Source organism: Danaus plexippus (genome assembly GCF_018135715.1).
Source record: "Danaus plexippus chromosome 3 unlocalized genomic scaffold, MEX_DaPlex mxdp_34, whole genome shotgun sequence".
Classification (NCBI taxonomy): Eukaryota; Metazoa; Arthropoda; class Insecta; order Lepidoptera; family Nymphalidae; genus Danaus; species Danaus plexippus.
In genome coordinates this window covers 1,090,247-1,113,859 of record NW_026869846.1, presented here as the reverse complement: position 1 = coordinate 1,113,859, position 23,613 = coordinate 1,090,247, and the positions used below count along the sequence as shown (strand labels likewise).

General features: G+C 36.0%; 2 protein-coding genes across 8 annotated transcripts in view; one reads left to right on the top strand and one right to left on the bottom strand.

Annotated features, from left to right (window-relative positions):
• The window catches only part of LOC116769083 (uncharacterized), a 32,612-nt gene extending 13,963 nt beyond the window's left edge, over positions 1–18,649 (top strand). Inside the window, exons 5-32 of the mRNA XM_061527104.1 lie at positions 3,865–4,052; positions 4,187–4,355; positions 4,498–4,683; positions 4,759–5,008; positions 6,306–6,482; positions 6,567–6,725; positions 6,810–7,028; positions 7,108–7,221; positions 7,367–7,577; positions 7,664–7,817; positions 7,890–7,995; positions 10,250–10,408; positions 10,592–10,768; positions 10,843–12,015; positions 12,096–12,166; positions 12,250–12,356; positions 12,426–12,564; positions 13,185–13,344; positions 13,577–13,695; positions 13,765–13,864; positions 14,424–14,496; positions 15,023–15,148; positions 15,310–15,441; positions 15,966–16,093; positions 16,289–16,427; positions 16,495–16,597; positions 16,684–16,777; positions 17,872–18,649. Of these exons, the coding sequence (XP_061383088.1) occupies positions 3,865–4,052; positions 4,187–4,355; positions 4,498–4,683; positions 4,759–5,008; positions 6,306–6,482; positions 6,567–6,725; positions 6,810–7,028; positions 7,108–7,221; positions 7,367–7,577; positions 7,664–7,817; positions 7,890–7,995; positions 10,250–10,408; positions 10,592–10,768; positions 10,843–12,015; positions 12,096–12,166; positions 12,250–12,356; positions 12,426–12,564; positions 13,185–13,344; positions 13,577–13,695; positions 13,765–13,864; positions 14,424–14,496; positions 15,023–15,148; positions 15,310–15,441; positions 15,966–16,093; positions 16,289–16,427; positions 16,495–16,597; positions 16,684–16,777; positions 17,872–17,949 (5,011 nt within the window). The 3' untranslated portion in view covers positions 17,950–18,649. The remainder of the gene's footprint in view (positions 1–3,864; positions 4,053–4,186; positions 4,356–4,497; positions 4,684–4,758; positions 5,009–6,305; positions 6,483–6,566; positions 6,726–6,809; positions 7,029–7,107; positions 7,222–7,366; positions 7,578–7,663; positions 7,818–7,889; positions 7,996–10,249; positions 10,409–10,591; positions 10,769–10,842; positions 12,016–12,095; positions 12,167–12,249; positions 12,357–12,425; positions 12,565–13,184; positions 13,345–13,576; positions 13,696–13,764; positions 13,865–14,423; positions 14,497–15,022; positions 15,149–15,309; positions 15,442–15,965; positions 16,094–16,288; positions 16,428–16,494; positions 16,598–16,683; positions 16,778–17,871) is intronic.
• Positions 18,650–18,852: 203 nt separating this feature from the next.
• LOC116779753 (titin) overlaps positions 18,853–23,613 on the bottom strand; it is a 39,026-nt gene continuing 34,265 nt past the window's right edge. For 5 of the 7 annotated variants that reach the window (XM_061527031.1, XM_061527032.1, XM_061527034.1 and 2 more), the window contains 10 exons: positions 23,373–23,529; positions 22,871–22,981; positions 22,594–22,703; positions 22,125–22,396; positions 21,819–22,045; positions 21,392–21,616; positions 21,003–21,151; positions 20,608–20,739; positions 20,154–20,290; positions 18,853–19,943 (listed from right to left, as the gene is read on the bottom strand). In XM_061527031.1, the coding sequence (XP_061383015.1) occupies positions 19,870–19,943; positions 20,154–20,290; positions 20,608–20,739; positions 21,003–21,151; positions 21,392–21,616; positions 21,819–22,045; positions 22,125–22,396; positions 22,594–22,703; positions 22,871–22,981; positions 23,373–23,529 (1,594 nt within the window). In that variant the 3' untranslated portion in view covers positions 18,853–19,869. The remainder of the gene's footprint in view (positions 19,944–20,153; positions 20,291–20,607; positions 20,740–21,002; positions 21,152–21,391; positions 21,617–21,818; positions 22,046–22,124; positions 22,397–22,593; positions 22,704–22,870; positions 22,982–23,372; positions 23,530–23,613) is intronic. The other 2 variants (XM_061527036.1, XM_061527037.1) reach the window with 2 other exon arrangements.

Here is a 23,613-nt window from a genome sequence, read left to right as displayed (position 1 = left end):
GCAACCGTGATCACGGGCACACGAGATTAAAATTACATTAACGATATCGAATTTTTTAGCCATCTTCAAAAAAAGACGTTTCTTGAATATATGATTTTTTCCTTGCCTCATGAATAACCTCGCCTAATATAGTTTGTTTTAACTAAAATTTGATCATTGGATAAATTGGAAGTCTTTAGCTATTTTTAGGTATTAAATTTATTATATATAACAAAGGAATTACCGATCTCATATTACGATATCATTTGCAATTTCTTTTATAGCTTAACTGTTAAAAACAAACTAACTTGAAGATATGAAATAAAAAATTTTTAATACTATTAAAAAATAAACTTCTTATTACATGTAAAATGTTGCTGAAAGGAATCTTACCTACATCAAAAAACAACAAATTACAAACGTAAATTCACGATCACACGTCCTATATATTATATGATAGAATTAACTCTTTGAAATCATTTGTAAATACTTAAACCGAAAGGGATCGTATAGTCGACCCTAAAGAGGTTGTAAAGGCCACAGTGTCCACAAATTTACGTTACTTTTATGTCCAGGGGCGCTATTTGTGACTATAAATTGAGGTTATACAGAAGGTTAGTCCTAAGTGAATTTATTTACACGTTACTATATGGCATCATAGTCTCTAAAAAAAACAAAGGAAACCTAGGTATACAAATATATATATATAGCTATAATACGTATTTATGTACTCTAAAAAAAACAAAGGAAGCCTAGGTATACAAATACATAGCTATATACGTATTTATGTAAACACTATTTCATGCGGGTAGAAAACTTTTCAATTACCTTGAATGTTCGTTGCCATACAGTTGAACATACTCCAGAAATGAATACAACATTTCGGTATAGAGGCTGTATTTCCGCTACGAGAGCGCCATTAGTGAGCACTTAACCAGTTTTATATATTTCACTTTCATTTTTAAAATCAACATTTTATTTTGCTTAATTTGTTTGTTTTATATATTCAAATATTAAAATTGACAACAATTTTTATAAATGTTTATACACATGTATTTAGATAATATTCAAAGTTTGCTATCTAATGAATACCAAAATTACTTTACCCTTTTCCAACTTCCCCTTTAAGGGTGGGAGGTATCTAAGGTATAGGATTAAAGGCTCTCCGGGTGATCAGCAAATACCGTTTACGGTTATTCCGTTTCGGTCCCAACGCAATTTCTCACCATATAGGATTCCGGCAGGGTTATCAAAAACTTAATGATATCTAAGATTTACGCGAGTATTCATTATCAAAAACTTTTCATTACAGGTTTTCAAATTAAAGAAAAAAAGATTTAAATTTATGTTGCACACAATGTTAAATATATAAAAGCCCCTGACATTTTCAGACAATTGAACTATCACATTAAATTACAAAAGATAAACCCGCGATGATGATAAAAAGATATTTTTAGAAATAGGTGCGTTTCTAATCACTGTGTTAACCCCATTTGTTATACAAACTATTATCAATGCGAATAAGTGACAGGTAAAGTTAATTATCTTAATAAAATATGTCACCACGCAACCTTACCAAGTAACATTACGAAAAAAATATGTTAAAACTTTGTTCAAAATACGTTTTTAATACTAAAAATAAAATATTGTGTTTTACCGTATACAGCCTGTCTAATAACAAACATACTTCAAGTTTTGTATAATAAAAAAGAAAAAATACACTTCACATAATAACTTTCTTGCGAGTCTTTTTTCTGGATATACACGAGAAACAGTTTTGACACTATTATACACTTGAAGAATGAAAAAATATATACATTTTCCTGTTAAATAGCTGTATTGTTATAACTGGCGAGACGCCAACTCCCACTATATTACAGTTTTTCCGATTAAAATCAGACTGAGCGAAATTACTAGGGTAAGTCAGTAATACGGGTATTAATATGCCTAAGTATAAACCGTTTGCTTGTTCCTAAACTGCTTTCTCACAAATTAGTCGTTATAAGATTTCAAAAATATTTCCAAGTAGCTAATAACTCGTGTCGTTTCCGTTGCGTGTTTCGCCACAATTCGTTCACATTGTAATACTGAACTAAATTTTTTAATGTTGGCCATAAATAAAAAAATCTATTGTATTATCACGACTCTTGACATGATTATAGATTATAGTTGAATGTGTTAATAAAGGTGTCTTAAACGAAAGACAAATTATTATGACGCTGCATACACTTTGTGTATCTAGAATAATTTTCCTATAGATTGAAGTGTTCGGAAGAATGTCTTTTGTGTCACAAACGGTTGCTGGACTGAGTCAGACTCGACGCGATGACGTCTCTCCGAGACAACATTGCTCTCACCAGCACGCTCATCGCAACCTGCAACTGAGCAGAAAAAATAGTCTACCAGAATGGGATCCACCAGAGCCTAGAGCAAGAAAAAACAGCCTCCCCGCTGACATCCATGATAAATCCGAAGTATCCCACACTGGCAGTTCGCCCATACTTGAGGAAGAGTGACAACTATCGCCGTAAGTGACCCCCGCTTGGTGTACCCCGACACTAGTCCGCATGGAAATGCACTCCACTGTCACGAAGGAAGAAAGGCTTTCTCAAACAGCCCTTGCATGCTTAGAAGCTTTTGTGAAACCCTAGGGAAGCACGAACACCCTCTAGATGTGTATCGATGTTTGTAATAACAATAATATATATATATCATATATGTAAATATGTTGTCCGAATGATTGAAGTCCCGTTGTGTGTTTTACAAAATCGTTGTATTCCCTCTGAAGAGAATATTACAGAACAAAAAAATGTCTCTACTAACGATGATAATGAAATTAAGTGTTTACTGGAAGTACATTATATCTACAATAACTTCGCAATCGATTGATGTTTCTTATCTAGCTAACTAGAAACTTAATTAGACTAGAATGTAATATCCAGCGTTATGTGAGGCGGTACTTGCATCGACATCTAATAATTGACGTAATTGAAAACATGAGCGAGATGATCAATATGTGGGAGTGGCGCAATACTGAACTAGACGAATGGCAAAAAATTATTTCGCAACGAGGAAACATTCTAACAGAACACCAGAACTTGATTGAAATGAATTAATATCGCGCGTTACGCCACATACCATGAAAACAAGTTCAAATAAGGAACTTCGGACAACAGTATTTATCCAAAATAACTTAACAATGTCATGGAGCGAACTTGGCACAATTTAGTTGGCAAGGATCTAGTAATTACAGAAGCCTACGGAGCAAGGTCACGAAAACTTTCCCTTTCAAATCTTTCAACCGTCCAAACATGCAAGCTTTATATATTAAAGAAGGAGAAAGTTAGGAACAAATCAATTTTTTACACACTTGTCGGATCTATAATTTCCGTACGAACATGATCATTGCATTTATGAATTAAAGAACCAAAATAAAATAGACAAACCTTCCATCGTTACCTCTATGTAGTGTCAAAAGTCTATCAAAGCGATGCCGTTATAAGCAAAAAGCTGACTCATACATATTTTATACAACCTACATATGAACAACGCTCAATGATGAATAACTTATTCGCTGGTGTATTTGGAGCTCAAATTGACATACATATATAATGATATAAGTAAACTATGCATTCAAGAGTCATTGTGACATTTGAATTTTATTAATGGAATCAAATTAAGGTCTTCCATTAGGGTGTAATTGTAAACATGTAAAAGAAAGTTATGATGACCTGGCACGCTGACATTATTATCACTTTGAACCTGTTAACTGCAGGTCTAATAAAAGCTTGTCATAATATTTTACGTTTTGTGCAAGACAATATTTACGTTTTGTTTTAAGGTATCCTTTCAAAACATTCAAACTCATTGGTGTCGTTGTTTCAGGCGGAGCGAGTTTCTAGGATGTGTCTCGTTCCCTCTAAAAGATGCTATTAAGAGCGAACTCTCCGACACTTACTTCCTGCAAGGGCGGCAGGCGCCGGCTCCGGACCGCGTGACCGAGCGACGCAAGATGGCAACCGATAATATAGAGACTAGTACCAACGAAGGTGCAAAGGAAAACACGGATAAAGGTAACATAAAGACAAAATATTTCTAGCTATGTCCAATACGAAACTCCGTAATATGATTTAGTCCCATTTGAAAGTGAGTTTGGTATTTATTTATTTAAAGTTATTCCGAGATTAAGCAACATCTCGTTCCCCAGGCGTATCATCCAACGGCCCATCCAATCAAGCCCAGGTGGCAGCAGCACTGCAGCGTGAGGCTGATGAGCATCTATTCTTACGGTATTTGGAGCTTGACCCACCCGAAGATACCGCGGCCCCGAGACGCCCTCAAAGAAATGGACGGACGCCTTTCACAACTACTAGGAAGTGAGCGTCTATTACTATAATGATCTTTCTGTTCAAAATAAAATCCTGTCAGACTTTTGTAGTCCTTAGTGTCATTTTCTTACCAGAAAAATATCTTGTTAATTATTCTAAATCAATTAATCTTAAACTTGTTTATTCATAGGCTGATGCGTGGTTCAAACGGCGGTTTCGGATTCACAGTAGTTTGGACAAGACCACCAAGAGTTGAAAGGGTTGCGGCTGGCGGGTCGGCGGAAAGAGCAGGTCTTAGGGCCGGCGACTACATAGTATTTGTTGGTAACAAGAACGTAGTCACCGCTACCGAAGAGGAAGTTCGAAATCTTGTAAAGTTAGTATGATGGATAAGAATATGACATTTAGTTTATTGACAACTTTTATACTCATAACATCAAATAATTTTCAGGTCAGCTGGTCAAAATCTAAATTTAGAAACATTCCGTCGGGTACCTCAGAACGGTGCTGGGGTCAAATCACGACTGGCTCAAGTCACGATACCAGTGCCGGAATCTACTCCTCCACCAGCCCCCCGGTCTCCTCGAGCAGTAGCCCTGGCGTCCCCAGCGGCAGCACGACCACCAACAGCATGCTCCTCCACCAGCCAATCCTTGGATAGACGCAAGCTCCACCTGCCGCAGGTCACCTTCTCCAAGGAGGTCGGTAACGGTATCATAGTTTAGTTTCGGCCTCTATTTTCGCTTGTTGGAAGACTTTAAAATATATTCCAACCGAACCTTTTCGAATTTCACACTAGTCATTTGGTATAAAAACAATTAATCGAAATTTAAATCGGTTGTAGTGTTGAGGTCTGCCTCGTAGACAAAATCTAATCCTAATTAGTGTGTGTTTGTTTCTTATTTTACTCCTTTCCTTTTCTGTTATTTGTACAGTAAATGTTAGACATTTTTTTTTTGTACATAGAAGATTACTTCACACATTCCACTATCTTATAGATGTTTGATTAGTTTAGTTTTACTATCTTGTACATACATATTTTTTTAGTTTACACTGTATGTATACATTATTATTTTGGTTGAACATAATAAGTAAATTTTTCAAACAATAAATATTGATAAAGGGGAAATCGTTACGTTTAGGATTGCTGTTTCTGTTATTATTTATTTTGTTAACTTTTTTATTTATTTAATATTATTTGTCATAGATCGTGTGTTATTTTTTTTTTTCGATATAGGTTTTAGTGTCAAATCTTTTTTAGATTTAGGATTTTTGTGTTATTCTTTTATTTTGTTAATTTGTATAAATCACAATTTTTATAACATGTCAAACCAATTTATATATTTTTTTTGTGTACATCCGTATTTTTTTTTTTTTGGTTCCTGTTATTATTTCGTTTCCTATTCTTATTTATGTTTCCTAGTGTTAAGTGCAAATAAATTTATGCTTATGATTATTTATGGTTTTCATTATGAATAAGATACCTTTGCACAGTTTCAACAACTTCATTCATAAAAAATATTAAGTTGTTTTACTTTGAATAACAACGGTTTGTATTTTTATTGAAATGAACATAATTGAATGAAGTTGAAAACAAAATTACAGAATCGTTTAGTCTTAGATTTTTTGGATTTTAGTAGGATTTTGCACATAAAAATTACGAGTTACTAATGAGTAGGTACTTCAGAAATATTTTATAACTTACAGATAGTGTTTCTTTCATAAATAACTAAAAATTTGTTTTGCAAATTCCATTTTGACACACGTTATAATATAAACCTTCTGACGGTAAGTTTAGAGGACAATAAGATACATTTAGTTATACATACAAGTGTTATAGATGCTTTTAAAACTCTCCGTTTCTTAGAGTTCGTTGGGGAAGAACTTAGTTTACTATGTTCCTTATTATCTACAGTAGTAATAGAAAAATATAAAAATAAGCAAAACGGGTACAAAAGGTACCAACAATTTACTATTTCATAGACCAACACCCTCCAGGCTCCAGGTATGACAGTAGATGGACGGAAACGAGCTCTTTTGGCGGTAGTCTCAAGAGAACAACATTATGCAACATCTCTCCAGTTTGGATTGGTTCGGTTCGTTTCACCTCTTGCTGAGAGAGCCGACCTCATAGCTCCCAGCGATCATCAATTACTGTTTCAAAATATTGAGGAGGTGGGAACATCCGTTTCTCGTTAAAATAAAATGCTAAGTTAAAAAGGCTGCGGACGAATTAAATATGTGAATTCATATTTTCAGATATTTAGGCTGTCAGAAGATATCTTGGACCAAATCGTCCAAGACGATGGTGAAATACAAACATCTACGGTCGTTGCTGTTTATTTACAAAAGACTTCAATGTTTCTTAGCTTTTACAAAAAATATTGTCTTGGTCTAAAAAGAGCTGATTGTGTATTGGTAGGAATCACCTGTATTTGTTATAGAGAAAGTCAAAATAATATTTGTAAATTTATAAGTTCTAAAACATTATCCGTTTTTTAGGTCAAGAAATCGAAAGACCCAAGTGGTGCATTTTCTCGTTTTTGTACAAGTCCGCCAATACCACGAAAACGACCAGACATCACCTCATTAGTTCATAAACCACTGGAACAATTCAGGGAACTTCTTAGGTTAATGAGAACAGCTGCTAGTAGTAGTGGAGCCGGACCATACGATCAACTAGAGAAAAAACAACTTCAGCTTATCGTAGAACAGCTGCAGGTAATTGTATTTTGATTGGCATACAATATTCCAAAAAATTTCCTTACATAAATTGATATTAATAACGATATTGCTCTAGTCTGGCTACCAAGATGTCACTGCAGGTTCAGGTTTAATGGGTCTTGCTGGTGATGGAAAACCTTTACTATCTGTTGCTGATCTCGAAAGTAGACTCGTGTTCACTAGATGTAAGGTACGAAACCTACAGGAATTTACACATTTTTATATTATTATATTTATTTGATACAAAAGATTTATAATCTGAATTTATTCTGGACGGGTCTTTTAACGGGATTTGTTTCTTTAAAAAACTATAGATAATTTTTTATACATTCCAGCCATTCGTTCTAAGTACGGCAGGAAGACAATGGATATTTGGGGGAGAACTATCTCGTGTGGAAGGTAGAACAATTCGGCCATACTGGGCATTGCTCTTTACAGACTTACTTCTTTTTGCCACAGTGTCACGTGATCGAGTTTTGTTTGTAACGGAAGAGCCAGTTGCTTTAGGGACTGTGTCAGAAGCTCAGTTTAATGTGAGAAAAAAAGGTAATTATTTAATAATCATTTGTGTTTTCCATAAATCATGAATAATTAATAATACGTAAGTATTATTCATTTTGTTTTACTTGTAGCCACCGAGTTTCGTCTAATCTTAGGACGAGCTGGTGGTGAAAGCCCACTAGTATCGTGCGCTCCAAGAACTCCTGCTCGATCAAGACCTATCGTTTTGCGCGCTCCGTCCATCGATCTAAAGGCTGTTTGGCAGAGTTTGCTGCAAAGGCAAATGTTAGTAGTAACTAATCAAAATAAAAATATTATTTTTATAACAAACTGTGAATCCAATTTATTTGTTTACAGTTACCGAGCACATACGACATCCGGAACGCCCCTTGGGTCCCCACTTGACTCGCCCGATCCTCAGTTGACCTTCAGTCTTGCGACCCTCGATTCCCAACAACGACAGGTATCAGGATCCAGCATACAACGACACTCAAGTCTCGCTTTATTACCGGCAAGTTCTTACCGCTCACACCTTAATATGCTTGTCGAAGAAAGACCAGAAAAAGAAGTCAGAGTTAGTTTTGACGTGAGACCCAGTTCGGCTTCTCCCCAACCCCAACCAGTAAGAGGTCCTTTGAGTACCGTTTGGAGAACAGCTCCTACACCTGACACTCCTTCCGCCAATCTATCCCCAGTAGATTCTCAAACTTTCTCTTCTCATTTTGTTTCATCTTCAAGTATAGAAAGAAATTATGAGAATGCATCTCCCAGCGCCCAGCTGACACCCGAAGCTGGAGAAGACTATTCTGAAATTTCACCTTGTCGTTGGGAATCTTTTGAAGCAGATTTAGCATTGGCTGATTTAGACGTTGATCCATCTTACAAACATGCTGTAGAGGAGCATATTTTCTTACCTGACGATACACTTCTACCACGAGTTCCCTTACCCGAGAGGCCAACACCACCCGCTTACCTTGAACTTTGATCTGCGGAGTCTGATCCGGAGCTGGCAAATAAGGGCTGTCCCCGGATCCATAGACAAAAATGAATTTAGATTTTAATCAGTTTTAACAAAAAACCTCGGTCCTGTGCCACCTATTCCAATTAAACTAAAAAGATTTTATGAACTATATTTCAAAATGAATATTCTTAAAATCGAACTTGGCATAACATAAAGAATTTTATGTAAATAGTCGTTAAACTGTATCAACTTTTTAAAATGTTGAAGTCCCTTATGGAAGAGAGTTAAAATTAAGGTTGTGGTAGAAATTTTGAGAGACATATTTTGGAACACTAATAAATAAATCAGATTTCAGTACTTTGGACGATAACTGAAAGGTAGTTGTAAGATAATTACCCTCTCAATATTTGCATCTGGGTACTCTTAGAAGGAATTTATGAAAACTGAACTGAATTTTGCTATAGGTTGAGTTTCTTTAACTCGCTTTATTATTCATGTGTGTATGCTCATATTAATTATACAATTTACCATATTATAGAATTCAGTGTCAAATGTAACTATAGGGTACCAATGGTAGTAGTGTTTATACGATTCAAATGTAACATTTCTTAATATTATCGTCGCTTGAGTCTTCCGTCCTATCCTTAAAGTTCGTAATGAGTTCAACAGATATCAGCTGCGGCATCCAGAAGTCCTAGCACACATAAAGATGCTTCTTTATATTTTACATAATTTCAATTCTAAATTACTTTGTTCACCAGTTGCTAGTTTTGTAAATGACTTCTTTGTACAGATTCCAATACCTCACACATCTGTACATAGCCTTACAAATTGTACAGGTCATGTGGATATTTGGCGATTAGTTTTGCGATATTCGGTTAATTATATATTATAGTGTCGCTAATTTTATTTTTATGCATCGCTTTTTAACGTGTCGCCATTAGAACAAAATGTGTTACAATGAAAAATGGTAGTTGATATAACATGCTGTGTGCAGTAAAATTTTAGTCACTGCTTCCTATTGGCAATTTAATGCATCAAAAAAAAAAACCTTCATATTTATGTTGATAAGAAGCGCGTATATAATCGCTAGCATCGTAAAATGTTCACATAACCTATTTTCGGGTTTTTTCTATGTATATGACCTATTTCTTTATAACAAACATTTTTGGAAATTTAATTCAATAATTTCGATGTCTTTGGCTGTGTATTTAATGTACTAAATTACTAGGAAAAAATGATAATTTTGAGAAAGCCTTTTACTTATTGTTCTGGGTTCTTTGTGGCGTATAGTAAATTAATAATAATATTTGGATGTTTTGTTTAGATCAGTGCAAAAATTTCTAATGATCGGTAAATAAAGTGACTTTGTCAGTGGTGATTTTTTTATTTGAAATTATATTATACGACCCTATTTTGCGACGCTATCGAATAATCGATTTAAGGCTCCATAATCTACCATTTTTCTATGTAACGCACTTTAAAATTAATAGTGAAACATTAGTTGTTACAACGCACTTATGAGAAAAAATAATATTGAAGAGCATTTTTAATAATTAAAAAAATTATAACAAGAAACTAATTAAATAAAATTCAACAAGGGGTGAGTGACTTAATCTACATTTTATTACAAATCGAATGTTTACGATATGATCGGCTAGTATCCACTTGATCGGTTTCAGAGTCAACGGCTTATTAAATCAAAACACATTGTTCCTTCAAATAGAAGTATGAAAGATCATGGAAATCATTTTAGACACGGCGCAGTTCAGCGGAAACCCAGACGGGCGGTGGTGGGAGTGGGATAGAAATTACCAGGAGTAATAGAAGCCGAGGGTCAACTATACACTTACAACGTTGGATGACACAACTTGCTGAAGCTGAAGAGTTAGACCCTCCTGAACCAGACATGGAGGTAAAGGTCGAATGTTGACTTATGGTTTTAAAATATACCCCTTTTGCGAAATTATTAAATGTTCTCTAAATCGTATAATTGATTTTCAATTACTTAATATAAGTATAATATTTATTTTTTTTTTGCAAAATTAATACGAGTTATATAATTTAATTGATTTTATGTAAGTTATTAATTCTTTAGATGTGGAGTGTTGAAGAACTGAGGAAACGCTCGAAGGAACTAAATCTTTTAGACGTAGCTGATATTATTCAAAATAATATTGAAATAAAAGACAGGACCACAAATACGACTCCAAGCAAAGAAGAAAAAAAGGAAAACGATCGAAGTCCTTCGAAAAGTAGTAATTCGGGGAGTCAAGTATGTACATAAAATTGGAAAAGTTTTTTAGTTGATTCGGTTGTTCTAAAATAACACTTTTGACTTTATTGCAGATTACCGTACGAACGAGTCCTGTAGTAGTAGACACAATCCCCGTTTGTAGACAGTGTCATAAAAAGTGTCTATCAAAACCAAATAGTCCACTGGTTTCCCAAAAAGAACCACCAGTACCTCCTAAACCAAAAGCTGAAGCTTCCCCTCAGAGCTCTGTGTCAAAAAGTACCACTAACACATGTAGTGCACATTGTGGTAATCGTAAGCAAAAACATTTTACTCATTTAGAACGGAAAGGTGCTATCAGAATACGTCCTGAAGATGCCCCTAAGGCAGCGTTAAAAGTTATAGATTCAATAGAACAAAGTCAAAGAATGCTCAAATCGAAGTCTTACGACTTAAAAACCGATTCTCCTGTATTAAATAGGGGCATTACGAGAAGCCACACAAAAAGCCACTTAGAATTAAGAAAGGAACACTCAATCACATCACCCAGTCCAACTTCTAGTAGTAGGAATAGTCCACTATCTACTAGCCACACAACATGTAGTTCAATGGTATTCAATTCTAGTTCAAATGATTTACGAACGTCTAATTCCAACATAGCAAACCAAGTTCAATGTGTCATAGCACAGGAAAAATATTTGAATGAAATTAAATGTGTGGAGAGCATAACATTATCAAAACCCAAATCTCTGACATATCCATCACCTTCAACATTAAGAAAAGACGAAATCACAAGACAAAAGGCTGAAACAGTGCTCAATAAAGTGTTGGGCATGAACATTATTACCAGGAGAGAAAATATCGGTACTTGTCTCAAAACCTCGTCTGTTTTTCTAGATGACGATTCGATACACGAAGACGACAATGACTTTAGAATAGAAAGAGGTTTACGACGATCACCCAGAATGGGAATATCGGCAGTTAGTAAAATGAATGGTGATATTAGTACGAAAACAGAATTTAATGAAGATCTAAATGCTAACAACACCGGTGATGTCCTATCAGATGAAGATTCAGAACTCGGCCCCCTCATGTTGATGGGTCTTTCTGCAATAAATCCAGCGGCGCATCTGATGCGCGTTGAACCTTTTAAGAAATCACCAAGCATTGTAACAAAAAAAACGAGTTCTAGACCTGAAAGTTTAGGTTCAATTAAATCGGAATCACCTGTACCTAATATCTCTGTGGTTCCACCGACACCAGATTATAACTCAACAAAAAAGACTGTAAGAATAAACGAAAATGTGTCATACTTTTACATTTAATTTATACCATATTCGTGTTCTGTACATAATTAATATTTCAGGATGATCTTATAGATGAATCCCCCGACTCCCCAGATGTACCTGAAGATTTGCCTTATGTTTCGCTTAAAAGGTTTTTATATAATGATTATAAATTTTAGTCTCATTTTTAGACTTTTCTTTTTATACGTTCTGCTATTTTATAATCCTCTTCAGATATGGCACCATGTCCAGCCTCGAAAGACTGCCATCCGATGAAACTGATGATGGCAGTGTAAGACTGACCTCACAAGAACCAGAATCAACAAAAACATATAACAGTGGTAAAATTAATTAATTTATAATAATATGCTCCCATCATAAAACAACTTTTAAGTTCTACAATGTTGCAGTTACGAGTGCTGCTGGCGGTATTATGGGCTGGACAGCACGAGCTGGATCATTCGTTGTTGAAAAAATAAACATTTTTAGTCACACGGAAAGCGTACCAAACACATCCATAGCCCACAAACAGCCATCTTTCCTGGAACGGTTTGTCACTATTTACTTAATACAAATATAAAAATCATCTTGGTACTCCTAAACTAAATATTAAATGTTCAGAATTTTATCTGAATGCTGTCTTAACTTGTGCTATTTCTTCTTACTAACTAGGATGGAAACACCACAAAGGGATAAGAAACGCTGAGTTCGTGTATAGGTTTGGTGATATTTGTTTGGATCGCTGTTTTAGAAAAATGCTATATATTTTTTTTTACAAAATTTAATGTGTCCTAGATAAAATAGATGGTGCTAGATTTGGAGATGTCTTTAGATTAAATTAATTACAGAACTATACATAATTTATAGAATTGAAGTAGAGAAAATTATTATGAAATGTTTCTGCTAGTGATATTACGGATTTATATTATTAAATTGTTATTAATTAAAGGGACAATGAGTGTGATATTTGTGACAGTTACGTCTTTACTTTTTAGAGAAAGTTTATTTACTATATTGTAGTGTTCGTATAAAATGTTTTTATAAATAGTTTTTATAATAAAATTAGTTGTTTAGTACATAATTTTTTTCTTTGTATATTATTAGTAAACACATGTAAATTTAGTGATTTCACTATGTGTATAGTAAGAGTGCCTATTTCGTAATCGTAGGTGTCTTGGTGTGGGAGATTGGAAGTCAGCACTTGGAACGGAGGATGGAACCGTAGAGACGGGGGAAGGCAGTGGTGCGAGTGGGGAGGAGGCATGGGGTACACCATCATCCGGAGATCTCTCCGACAATCTCCCAGACTCTGAACATGGCACACTCTCTGTAAGTCTATAATTCTATAATAAATAAATACCTAATAATATTCTGAGAAGATAATTACACGCATACGCTCGTTTACAGCCTAAAGAGATCTAAAGCTGTATTAACAATAACAGATTGCAAAAGGACTGAATTAATTTATAAAATTTGCTTTCTGATGAATAAACTCTCAATAGAATTACTTATATTTTTTCATTAAATATATTTTTAAAAGAAAAGATACTTATCATTTTAGTCTCCGACAAAGTCCTCGTCGTCGTATGCGGGAGATGATGATACAGAATTGATGATGGACGAGCTTCTGATGGCACCAACTATTACTGGGCCTACAACTTTAAGACCTCTTTTACCAAGGTATTAAATCTATTATGCATTCTGGTACTGCCCCTTGCAGCCGTTTTCATATGTCACTATTCTTATTAGGGATGTATTTAGAAGAAGACTGGAACCACTTCTTGAAGAAGATGGCTCTGATAGTGGTAGTGAAGATAATAAACCTACACCCACCAACTCTGAAGACCAGGTGAATATAATGGATAAAATTAATGAAAACCAAAGTCTTTAGCTACCTGAGGTACAGATGTCTAAAATGTAAAACAAAAAAAGTACACAACAAGACTTATAAAGTGTACATCGGGATAATACTAAGTCTTTACAGTAAGACATTTTGATAAAATTGTGTCAAAAAAAAAAGTTACTACATACAAAATGTGTAATAACTGATGATTCACCTGCTATGTGACATACTCGTATAATATTGAACTTATTTACCAATTTCGTCAACATTGTCTTATTTAGATATAATAAGTCGTCGTGCAAGTATATAATAGCATGTAGACATAACGAAAAATAGAATGAAACTTGAATAGCAGTAGTTTGTTGCATGACCCTAATCCAATAATGTTAATCGTTGAAATTAGGTTATTATTGGGGATCCCTGTGTTTTATCCTATTGATCCGAATGCTAAATCCAAATGTGAAATTGATTTACCTTGGGGCTATTGGCAAATCCCTGTTGCATAGACTGTAGCTAGGTTCTATCTCACATTGTGACTGGTCCGCTGGTGCGGCGCTTGGCGCAGGGCAGCGAGCGTGGCCTCGATGCTGACGTCTACTGCGACGCGCCGCACCGGCCGTCCTCTGCCTCAGAAACAGGTAATTTACATAGACGATGTGTTCCCTCAATCACTTTGCATTCTGTCTAGTTGATTTTTTTTACAATGTAAATACAATTTATACGATTTCTACTATGCTCGTGGGTAAAATTTTAAGGGTATATCGTTTCATATATAAATCACAAATACTAACAGAACACATTTAATAGGATGTGGACATCTTGACTAAAGATGGAAGGTGAGAAATCGATGATGGCTTATTTTCGTTTTATAAATTCTTCTACATTTAAGGTTGCCACGATACAAGCACGTTGCATGTAAATTTTGTTTTATGGGTCTAAATGTCGAGAACGCAGTCCTCTAAAATAAATGTTATTAAACCCTAGCATGGAGTAATAAATGCACCCCACCAACACACCACATTACATATAGTCCTTAAGAATATAAAATTTCACACATAAGTGCCATAAGTCATTACCTCAGCGCAGCTTAATTGAGATATATTTTTCAGCTCATTTACATAACATTTATATTTTTTGCATTTTAAACTATTTATTGCTCCCCAGAAGCAGAGGACGGTGTGTGTGGCGCGGAGGTCGTGGGAGCTGCCGAGCACGCTGGTGGCGCCGCATGCGACCTGAGTCCAGACCAGACCCCCACCAACGAGGCACCTTCGATGCCCTTACAATCTGGTATCCTTAAAAACGATTTAATATCAATACATTTGAGACTTTTGTCTTGCAAATTTAATTATTCAATTTAATTTTCAAACATTCTGTGATGGCACGAGAAATATGCTCTTTCTATCGTTGCGATCTGCGTTTTATTACAATTTTTACATATTATGTAATAGTTTCAAGAGAGTATGTGGAGCGAGCATCTGTTGGCGGAGGTCGCCGGGGCTCAGCCAGTTCAGCCAGCACACCCTCCACACTCGAACGCACCACTATCCACAACCCCACACCCCTACATCAGCTGTCACCAGGTAACACTATCGCTAACTAAGGAAGCTGTACGGAACATTGTATTAACAGCCTGCGACAAACTGAGTAAAACTTATTATTCTCAAATATTCCAATACGGCCCAGAGACTAAAGGCCTTATCGCACTTAGTCTTAACAGATGTCTTCAGATTCCTCTCAGCCGTTTGAGTAACTTGCTGCATCAAAATTATAATAAATAGAAATAGGAGCAAAGGAATTTCATTTCTTTAGTACAAATATAACTATACTTTGAAACTCTAAATGTCGCAGCATAATCGAATGTTTAATTTATACAACTCAATCAAATCAACTTTTTAGTTTAACAGTTGTTAATGTGAACCTTTATTGTAGTTAACCAACTGTGTTTATATATATTTTTTTGCCTTTTAAATTTAATGATTAGTTTTTGTTTCAGTTTTGGTCTATACCAAGATTTAACCTATATATATAACAATATACATAATGTCATAAAAATATTACTAATGCACTTGCTATAAACTAATCGTTATTATAAATTTCTCTGTAGCTTCGGAGGCCCCAGCTGCAGCGGAGTCCCGCGAGGTGACGTCACCGGAGCGACTCAGCCCGCGCGCAGAGATGCGCCTGGCGCTGGACCAAGGGAAGGACATGCTGGCGGAACAGGAAGTGGCATGGGTAACATTTGTTATGTGTATACATTATACAACTATCAGAATTATCATAATTACATTGCCAAAATATGAGTTGAAAATTCCGTTTACGGTCGTGAGAGATAACAAAAAGGATAAAGAGGTAAACCCCTTTTGTAATAACAACATGTAACCCTTTCCCTGTTTTAAATGACTATCATTGCTATCTGGATATACGCAGGGTGGCTCGCGCGACCCTTGGTCGTTTCGCGTGGCGTGCCAACGATCGCTGGTGCGTCGCGTGGCGAGCGCGGACGCGGTCACACTGTGCCGCACCGCCCCAAATACTACTTCGCGCAGTTCTGTATATGCTTGGAAAGGTACTGAGCTAAGACGAAATTTTTATATGAATTATAACCTAACATTAAACAACAAATAATATCTCAGCTCCAGAAACAGAAACGAAACTTATGGAGATGGAACAACTGGCACGAGCGGAAGCTCAGACGATGCGTTCGCGGACGCGCTCTCAATGCCAGAACGGGAAGATGTGAGTGAACTGTGTCTGACACATTCTGTGTAACTTTACTTATAGTTTATATTTCCATAACTTCATTTCTTATCATCCATCACTAGCCTGGGTTTCCTCCGTCGCCGGGCGTCCTCTGACAGCCCTCACCGTGAGCCGTTCCTGTTGAGCTCGCGACCTTTCTCCCCGCGCCGGACCTCTGTGAGCAACGTTGGATATTACAAGATATGCTTTGTTAATGGCCATGTCTGATGCACGGCTTGCGTTATTCGCTGCATTTGACTTCAGCATTGATGTTAATTAACATGAAAAAATGTTAAACTTTTTTTAAGTAGTTGTTGACTTTTATCGATGATTGATAGTATCAAAAGTAGAGACGTTTTGTTGAATTTGTTGATGAAATCTAATATTGGTCGACGTCCATGCGAATTTAAATGGCCCTAACTGTAATGTTTAAAATTTTTGAATTAGGGTTAACGGCAATAATTTAGTATTTAAGGTTTACACCGATATGACCAAATGCAGTTGATAACAACTCCCACGTCAGCTGGATTTAAACTTACGTTTTACATCCTAAAAAGCAGTTTACTGATCTTATTGGAAATAATATAACATTATTTACCTTACCCTATCGACTGTGCCAATATTTTAAGATATTGGATTAGTACATATAACTTTTACATAAACTTTTTACAGCATGAAACCGTATATACTTAGAGCAATTAGGGCTAATGTGAATGCATTTTAAGCTGAAATATATGAATTGACATAACTTTACTCTATGATATTACAAAATGTATGTTTAAAGTAACTTTCGTCCCATATTTAAAACAATTAGTGAATAATTAATGTCTTAACTTTTATGATTATCTTATACACGCACTAAGAGCATAAGTCAATTGTTCTTGCTTTTTGATTAGTGTTTAAATCCAGCTTTGTTAGAGATGTAGTTTTTTTTTATTAAGTCGATCTGTCCATTTTGATGGTATGTTTTGAAAATATATTTCTATTGAAATTCATTTTGCTTTTTTATTCTGCCCGCTGTGCTACCCTCCGTTCATAGAATATTAGTTTTGCATCAATTATTCTCTTGTTTCGACAAATCACAAAAAAAAAAATCAAAACTTATCTTTGAGGAATGTTTGCACTATATCATTAAAGATAAACTTTCTTGTAGATCACTCTAGTTAAAAATACACTATCTTAACATTAGTAAAAGTTATAGTCACTTAGAATGAAATTATAATGTCATCTCCAGGCATTGTGAACGAAACTATAATGTATTATTCTTTCAGGAGAAACATTTCGAGAAACGTTTCTGGAAACAAGTGACCAGAAGACGTCAATCTTGCGGCTCCATCAGCCAAATATAAGAATTGACAAAGACAAAGCCCCAAAACGATAGTGTTCATTTTCAATAGAACCAGCCTGATCTTTAGTAATATTAAGTTGAATATAGTGACAGTGTTGATGGAAGGACCACGTGCTGGTATTGTAGTTGTCTTAGTGTTAGTGGACTGAACGAAGACCGTTACAGTACAAGTGTATGCCAAAAGTTTTGCTAGACGTGAAAGGATTTGCCAAACGAAGACGGAAGGGACCTGTCGACAAACTTCATATCGTAGGTAGAAACCATTTTAATACTATTGTAGATAAATATTTAAGGCCTCATTTATACAAACTGTCAACGGTTTAGATTCTTAAGCTATTTCATGTATATATAGATGGAATCGATAAGCTGTTCCAAAGGCTCTATCTTTGTATAATTGTTCAGCTAATTCCTGTATCGCTGTCGACTAATGAACAATTAATGTCTCAAACTTGTATATGTATTAACTAAGTGAATTTTTTCCGTGTTTTCATGTGTTACTTTAAAATGCTTGAAGTTTTAGAATATTTAATATCTGACGTCTAGACTTTAGTGTACGATACGAATTCCAGATTCTGATTTCCATGTTGAATACAGTTTTAGATGAATCAATGACGAGTTTATCTGAAACATCTAATAATCGCCGAATTTATATATTGACGTACCCTTTGGTACACAAGTCGTCGTTCGTTTCTCGTTTTCACATCGCAAATAAACTTGATATAATATTAAACTTAATGGCTTTTATTTACTGTCAAATCAAAATATATATATATTGTTCCTGCAATATAAATTTTGTATTATAGTATAATTCTTACCGGCTGGATCTTGATGGCATTCTTGAAATATGTATATTTTGTATTTAAATTTAATAATATAAGACTATGGATGAAATAAAAACAAAAAAAATTGTTAAGGCACGTATATTGTAAATGATTATCAAAATACAATATCAATCAGTGTGTAAATATATTTAGTAATCCATTGAATTTTAGCACCACTAACGCAGATCCGATACTAAGCTAGTCACCTCCGTACCATCGTAGTTTCATCATAAAAATTGACAATGTAATATAATTTTAACAAACACCTTCATGAAATGCCGACGAATGACGTCTCCCACAGCTACCCGCACATAGCAATCAAGGCAAGAAAGATTTTTAAATCGTGAACTATCAACTATTCCAAACGATTTCTTATAACGCAACTTGCCTCGACTGCTAGGTTTTCCATCATTATTATTTACAATATAAAAACATCTAAACATCCACTGGCAGTTACAGAGACAGTAATATATCGAATGTTAAACGAAGCGGGTTGTTAGCGCGTTTGGCACAATGTTAGTTAAGTTTTACACTAAGTGGTAATATCGTTTATCGAAATGATACTCTCGTATTGCGAACAAAACTTAAAATAAGGGACGGATCAATGATTAATCTAATTAATAGTTATAATGGCTTCTCTTAACTTATATTTTAAAATGTCAATATAAAATTTAAAGATTATACATAATCAGTAAGTATTATATGATTAGATATTTATTACTTAATAACAAAGGAAAGGATATATATATAAGGAAATAAAAATATGGATATATATTTTTATATATCCTATAAGTAAAAGAACATAGTCCGATCTTATAATAAGAGACGGATGTCACAATAAAGAGGCAGTGAAGATTTTAAAAAGCATTTGAGCGAACATGTCCTCAACATTCACTAACACATAACTCTATATATTCTGTTGTTTATATTAATTTTGTTAAAATAGATATTCTTTTTTTATTTTCGTTATTTTACAATAATCACGTCCATCCAGAGCCTTCACGTCATCGCTCATGAGACATCAACAATTCGGAGGTCATATAATGTACACTCGTTTCATCGTCCCGGTCAGGTTCGATGCTGAATCATAAAGTTATCATTTATTCTCTCCATTCCCTAGACGCCTGGAACGTGCGCACTTCAGACGACGTGAAGGCTGTCATTCCTTGGCCACCTGAACAGGAGCGAAGAAAATATTATGACCACATATGATGATATGAGAATAACGTGGCATCTTTATTACGGACACTTTTAAAATCATTACAGAATATGGGAACAAATATAAAACCTTTCACAACTTTAAAGAAAATATTTTTGTATATATGACCACTATAGCCAAACTAACTCTATTAATAATTTAAATGTACAATTATTGTAGAGTCACCTATCAGACCTCTGTTCCGTCTCGGTGGTGTGGGTGTGACGTCACCGTCCGGGGCCGTCCACCGCTCCGTGAGCTCGGTGGCGGAACGAGCTAGAGACGGCTGACTCACTGAGCGGTGTAGAGAGTTACGCCACGAACTACAAACACCATAAACAAACTCACTTAATAATGTACATGAGAAAATAACGTGATACACGAGTAGTAGTAGAGACAAACATATAGCTGTGTTATCTTTGATAAGTGTCGTGTTTATTTATTAGAATGTATTTATATAATGAGAACGTCGAATTTTCATACTTCAGAACGCGGTAGGTCCAGACGTTACGACGAGCACGTCCATAGCTGGAAAATTTCGGTGTGAGTGGACTTTGCTATATTTTTTCGTAATTATTTTCTAATAACTGTTTCTGAAAGTTAGCCAACTGTATACAACTCTACATATTAAGACACTCACGGATGCTGGTTGTAATGATGCTCGGAGTCGCTGTCGTCGTCGTAGTATCTGCCGAGGAGAGTCCCAGCGGACACTTCGGAATGTGTGTCCGCCTGCTCTCTGGCGTAGTCCACCATCATCTCAGACATAGATCTAGATAAAAATATATACCTCATAAACTACCAAAACTCCGAGGACTTTTCTAAGGCATATTTATTTGTCGCTTTTGTAATGGAGTAAATTTCTTTTTTGTGTGAAGCGCCTCGTCCGTGAAAAAAGTTATTTGCAAAAAATTATTAATTCCTCTATTTCGGGTAATTCCCATGTTACTGGTGTAACTGAGGTAATAATCAGAAGTTCATCAGTCAATTATCTGATACTGTGGTGACGCATTATATTCCACTAGTTAGTCAAACCTCATGTCCACGTGGTCGCTGCGGTAGGACGACCGCCGTGACCGCTGCGGCTCCCTCAGCGAGGTGGCGTCACTGTCGTACTCATACAGCGTGGGCAGAGAACTCCTCCTTGAACGAGACTCCCACTCAGACTTCTTGCGGTAGCGGTTCTGGGGACGGACATAAAGCATATTAGTAAAAGCTAGTTAGTTTTAGCGATCCTTATGTTGGTAGTCCAAACATACTTTATTTAAATAAGTTTTATCTAAAAAAAATATATTTAAAAATATTTTCGGAAGTACTTAATTTTTAAACATATCAAATTCACTCATTCTGTGCATGTCTATTAATCGCCTGACTACGGACGTAGCCAAAATCACTGGTGATTTTTTGTCAGTTACTCAACTAACCTTCGGTTTATCTGGTGGTGGCGCTAGGATACGTATAATGACCTCCCACTTTGGTGGCGTATACAAAGGAGCGTAACGATGATCTCGGGATACGCGAGTGAAGTCGTCCCTGGAGGAAGACGAAGCGAGCTCTCGCCGCAACGTGCTCTCATGAGTGATGAGCTCGCGCCAGCGGAGACGCTCTTCACGAGTTAGACGATGGACGCGCTCAGATTCTGATAGCACCTGAATAGATAGGGACAACATTAAACTATAAGAATAACAACTAGAACTTTTCTTTTTTGCCATAATATAACTGATGTTTTTGTTTTGTTCACACTATGTAAGTATCTTTCATCCTCCAACTAGTGTTCTTATGGATCAAAAAGTTCAGCTAAAAACAAAATGTCCAGCCAGTAAATAAAATTAAGATATAAATGTTGTTAACCTCATCTTGCGCTTCAGTCTTCAGTACCCTCGTCAACACGCTCCAATTCTGTGGGACGGGAGGAGACGGGATAGGCTCCGGAACGTCTTCGTCGTCCTCTTCTCTATAAAGTGGATTACGAGCTGGAGGCAGTTCTGGTAGTAGCGGCAGATCCGGCGACGACGGCGAGTACACCGCATCTGTCTGCTTAATAAGCTCCGGAGAGAAGAGATCTGGACCTCCTTTTCCTGTAACGCCGTTGAAGATATTGAGGAATAAATATTTGTAAGCCTTTTTCTGTGTTAAAGCTAGTACCACTATACTAACCGATAAACTTCTGCGGTGGCAATGAAAGTGGTACCCTTTCCATCTTGGGCGTCAAGGTCATGCCCGAGGCACTGCTGATGTCCGAGAAGTTCTCCCACTGTGCCTCCGGCTGCGTGTGGTTCCGGATGGTAACGTCGAACTGCGGCACGTGCGGCACTTGTCGATACTCGGTGACCAGGCGTTTGTGACGTTCAATATCTTCGATCGTTTTCTTCTCGGTGATAGTTCGGAGGAACACGTCGTCCACCACGTGTGAAGTTATTTCTGGTTTTCTGAAATAATCAACTTCCGTTAGTATTTTCCTGTTCAAATTCTTATAAACATACAAAATATATTTCATGTTTTCAAAAAAACTATTAAAGAAAGACTTGATGGTTTTTTCTTCATTCACCATGAAAATGTAGTATATTTTGCCGATGTCAATAGTTAGTGATACTATAAACTACTACTAATCAGTTCTACGTTGTACCTCGCTGGCATGATAGGTGTCTCTGGGATGGGTTCAAGACTCTCCATCAACATTTCCTGTTCCTCTGTCTCCAAGCGTTCCGTCATCACAGGTGGTGGTGGGGGTGGTTTCTGCAATATAAATGATGTTATTATTTATTTGTAAACTTCTGTAAAGAAATGTCTTGTTTAGTTGAGGACTGATAGAACACGTGTTTTAGATTACGGATATGAGCACGCAAACATATAAATACAAATAGAAAAACCCTTCACCGACCCATGGCATTGATGATAATTACCTTGATATGGAACATCCTGGCATGTGAACGGTCAGTTACCTCAGTGACCGAGTGAGTGTCGGTCATCTCCGTGTTGAGGGAGGCGATGGACCGCGGACGACGGGACCATTCCTAGTTAGTGATTGTGGATGTGATTTTTAGTCATTATTATATGAAAGTGTGATTAATTATTAGGTACATATTGTTATAATGTCCAAAAAGAAAATTTAAGAAAAATGGTGCGATCGATCGGTGCAACAACAAAAAAGAAGGTGCAGATGGAGGAACAGCGTCAGGGAACTCTTGACGCCTTATAAAGTTACCTAAGACAGTTTCCGTGTAAGGGTTCATGTGCTTCATATTTTACTTTATAACACCAAAAAAAATTTTGATAGAATTTATCAAGGAGTGACAAAAATGTATAGGAATATTAGCTTAGTTTTATTCCAAATAAATGTAAATTTTCAGATATGAAGATTAAATATGTTTAAGCTGTTCTATGTTTTAGTAACAACATATTCACCTGTCTCTCTCTATGGACCTCGGTGTAGAGGGCGGGTGGCCGCGGCGGACGCTCAGGTGGTGAAGCATGTACTGCTCTGGCGGGCAGTGGTAGGGCGCCGGGAGACACCGTGCGGACGGACTCCTGTCTCTCGTGTTCCTCCACCAGAGTCTGCTGTCTGTTGATCAGATCAAAAATTAAGGATAGCTGGTCATATAGACAAAAGTATTGTCTTTTAAAATCAGTAATAGAACTCCATTAT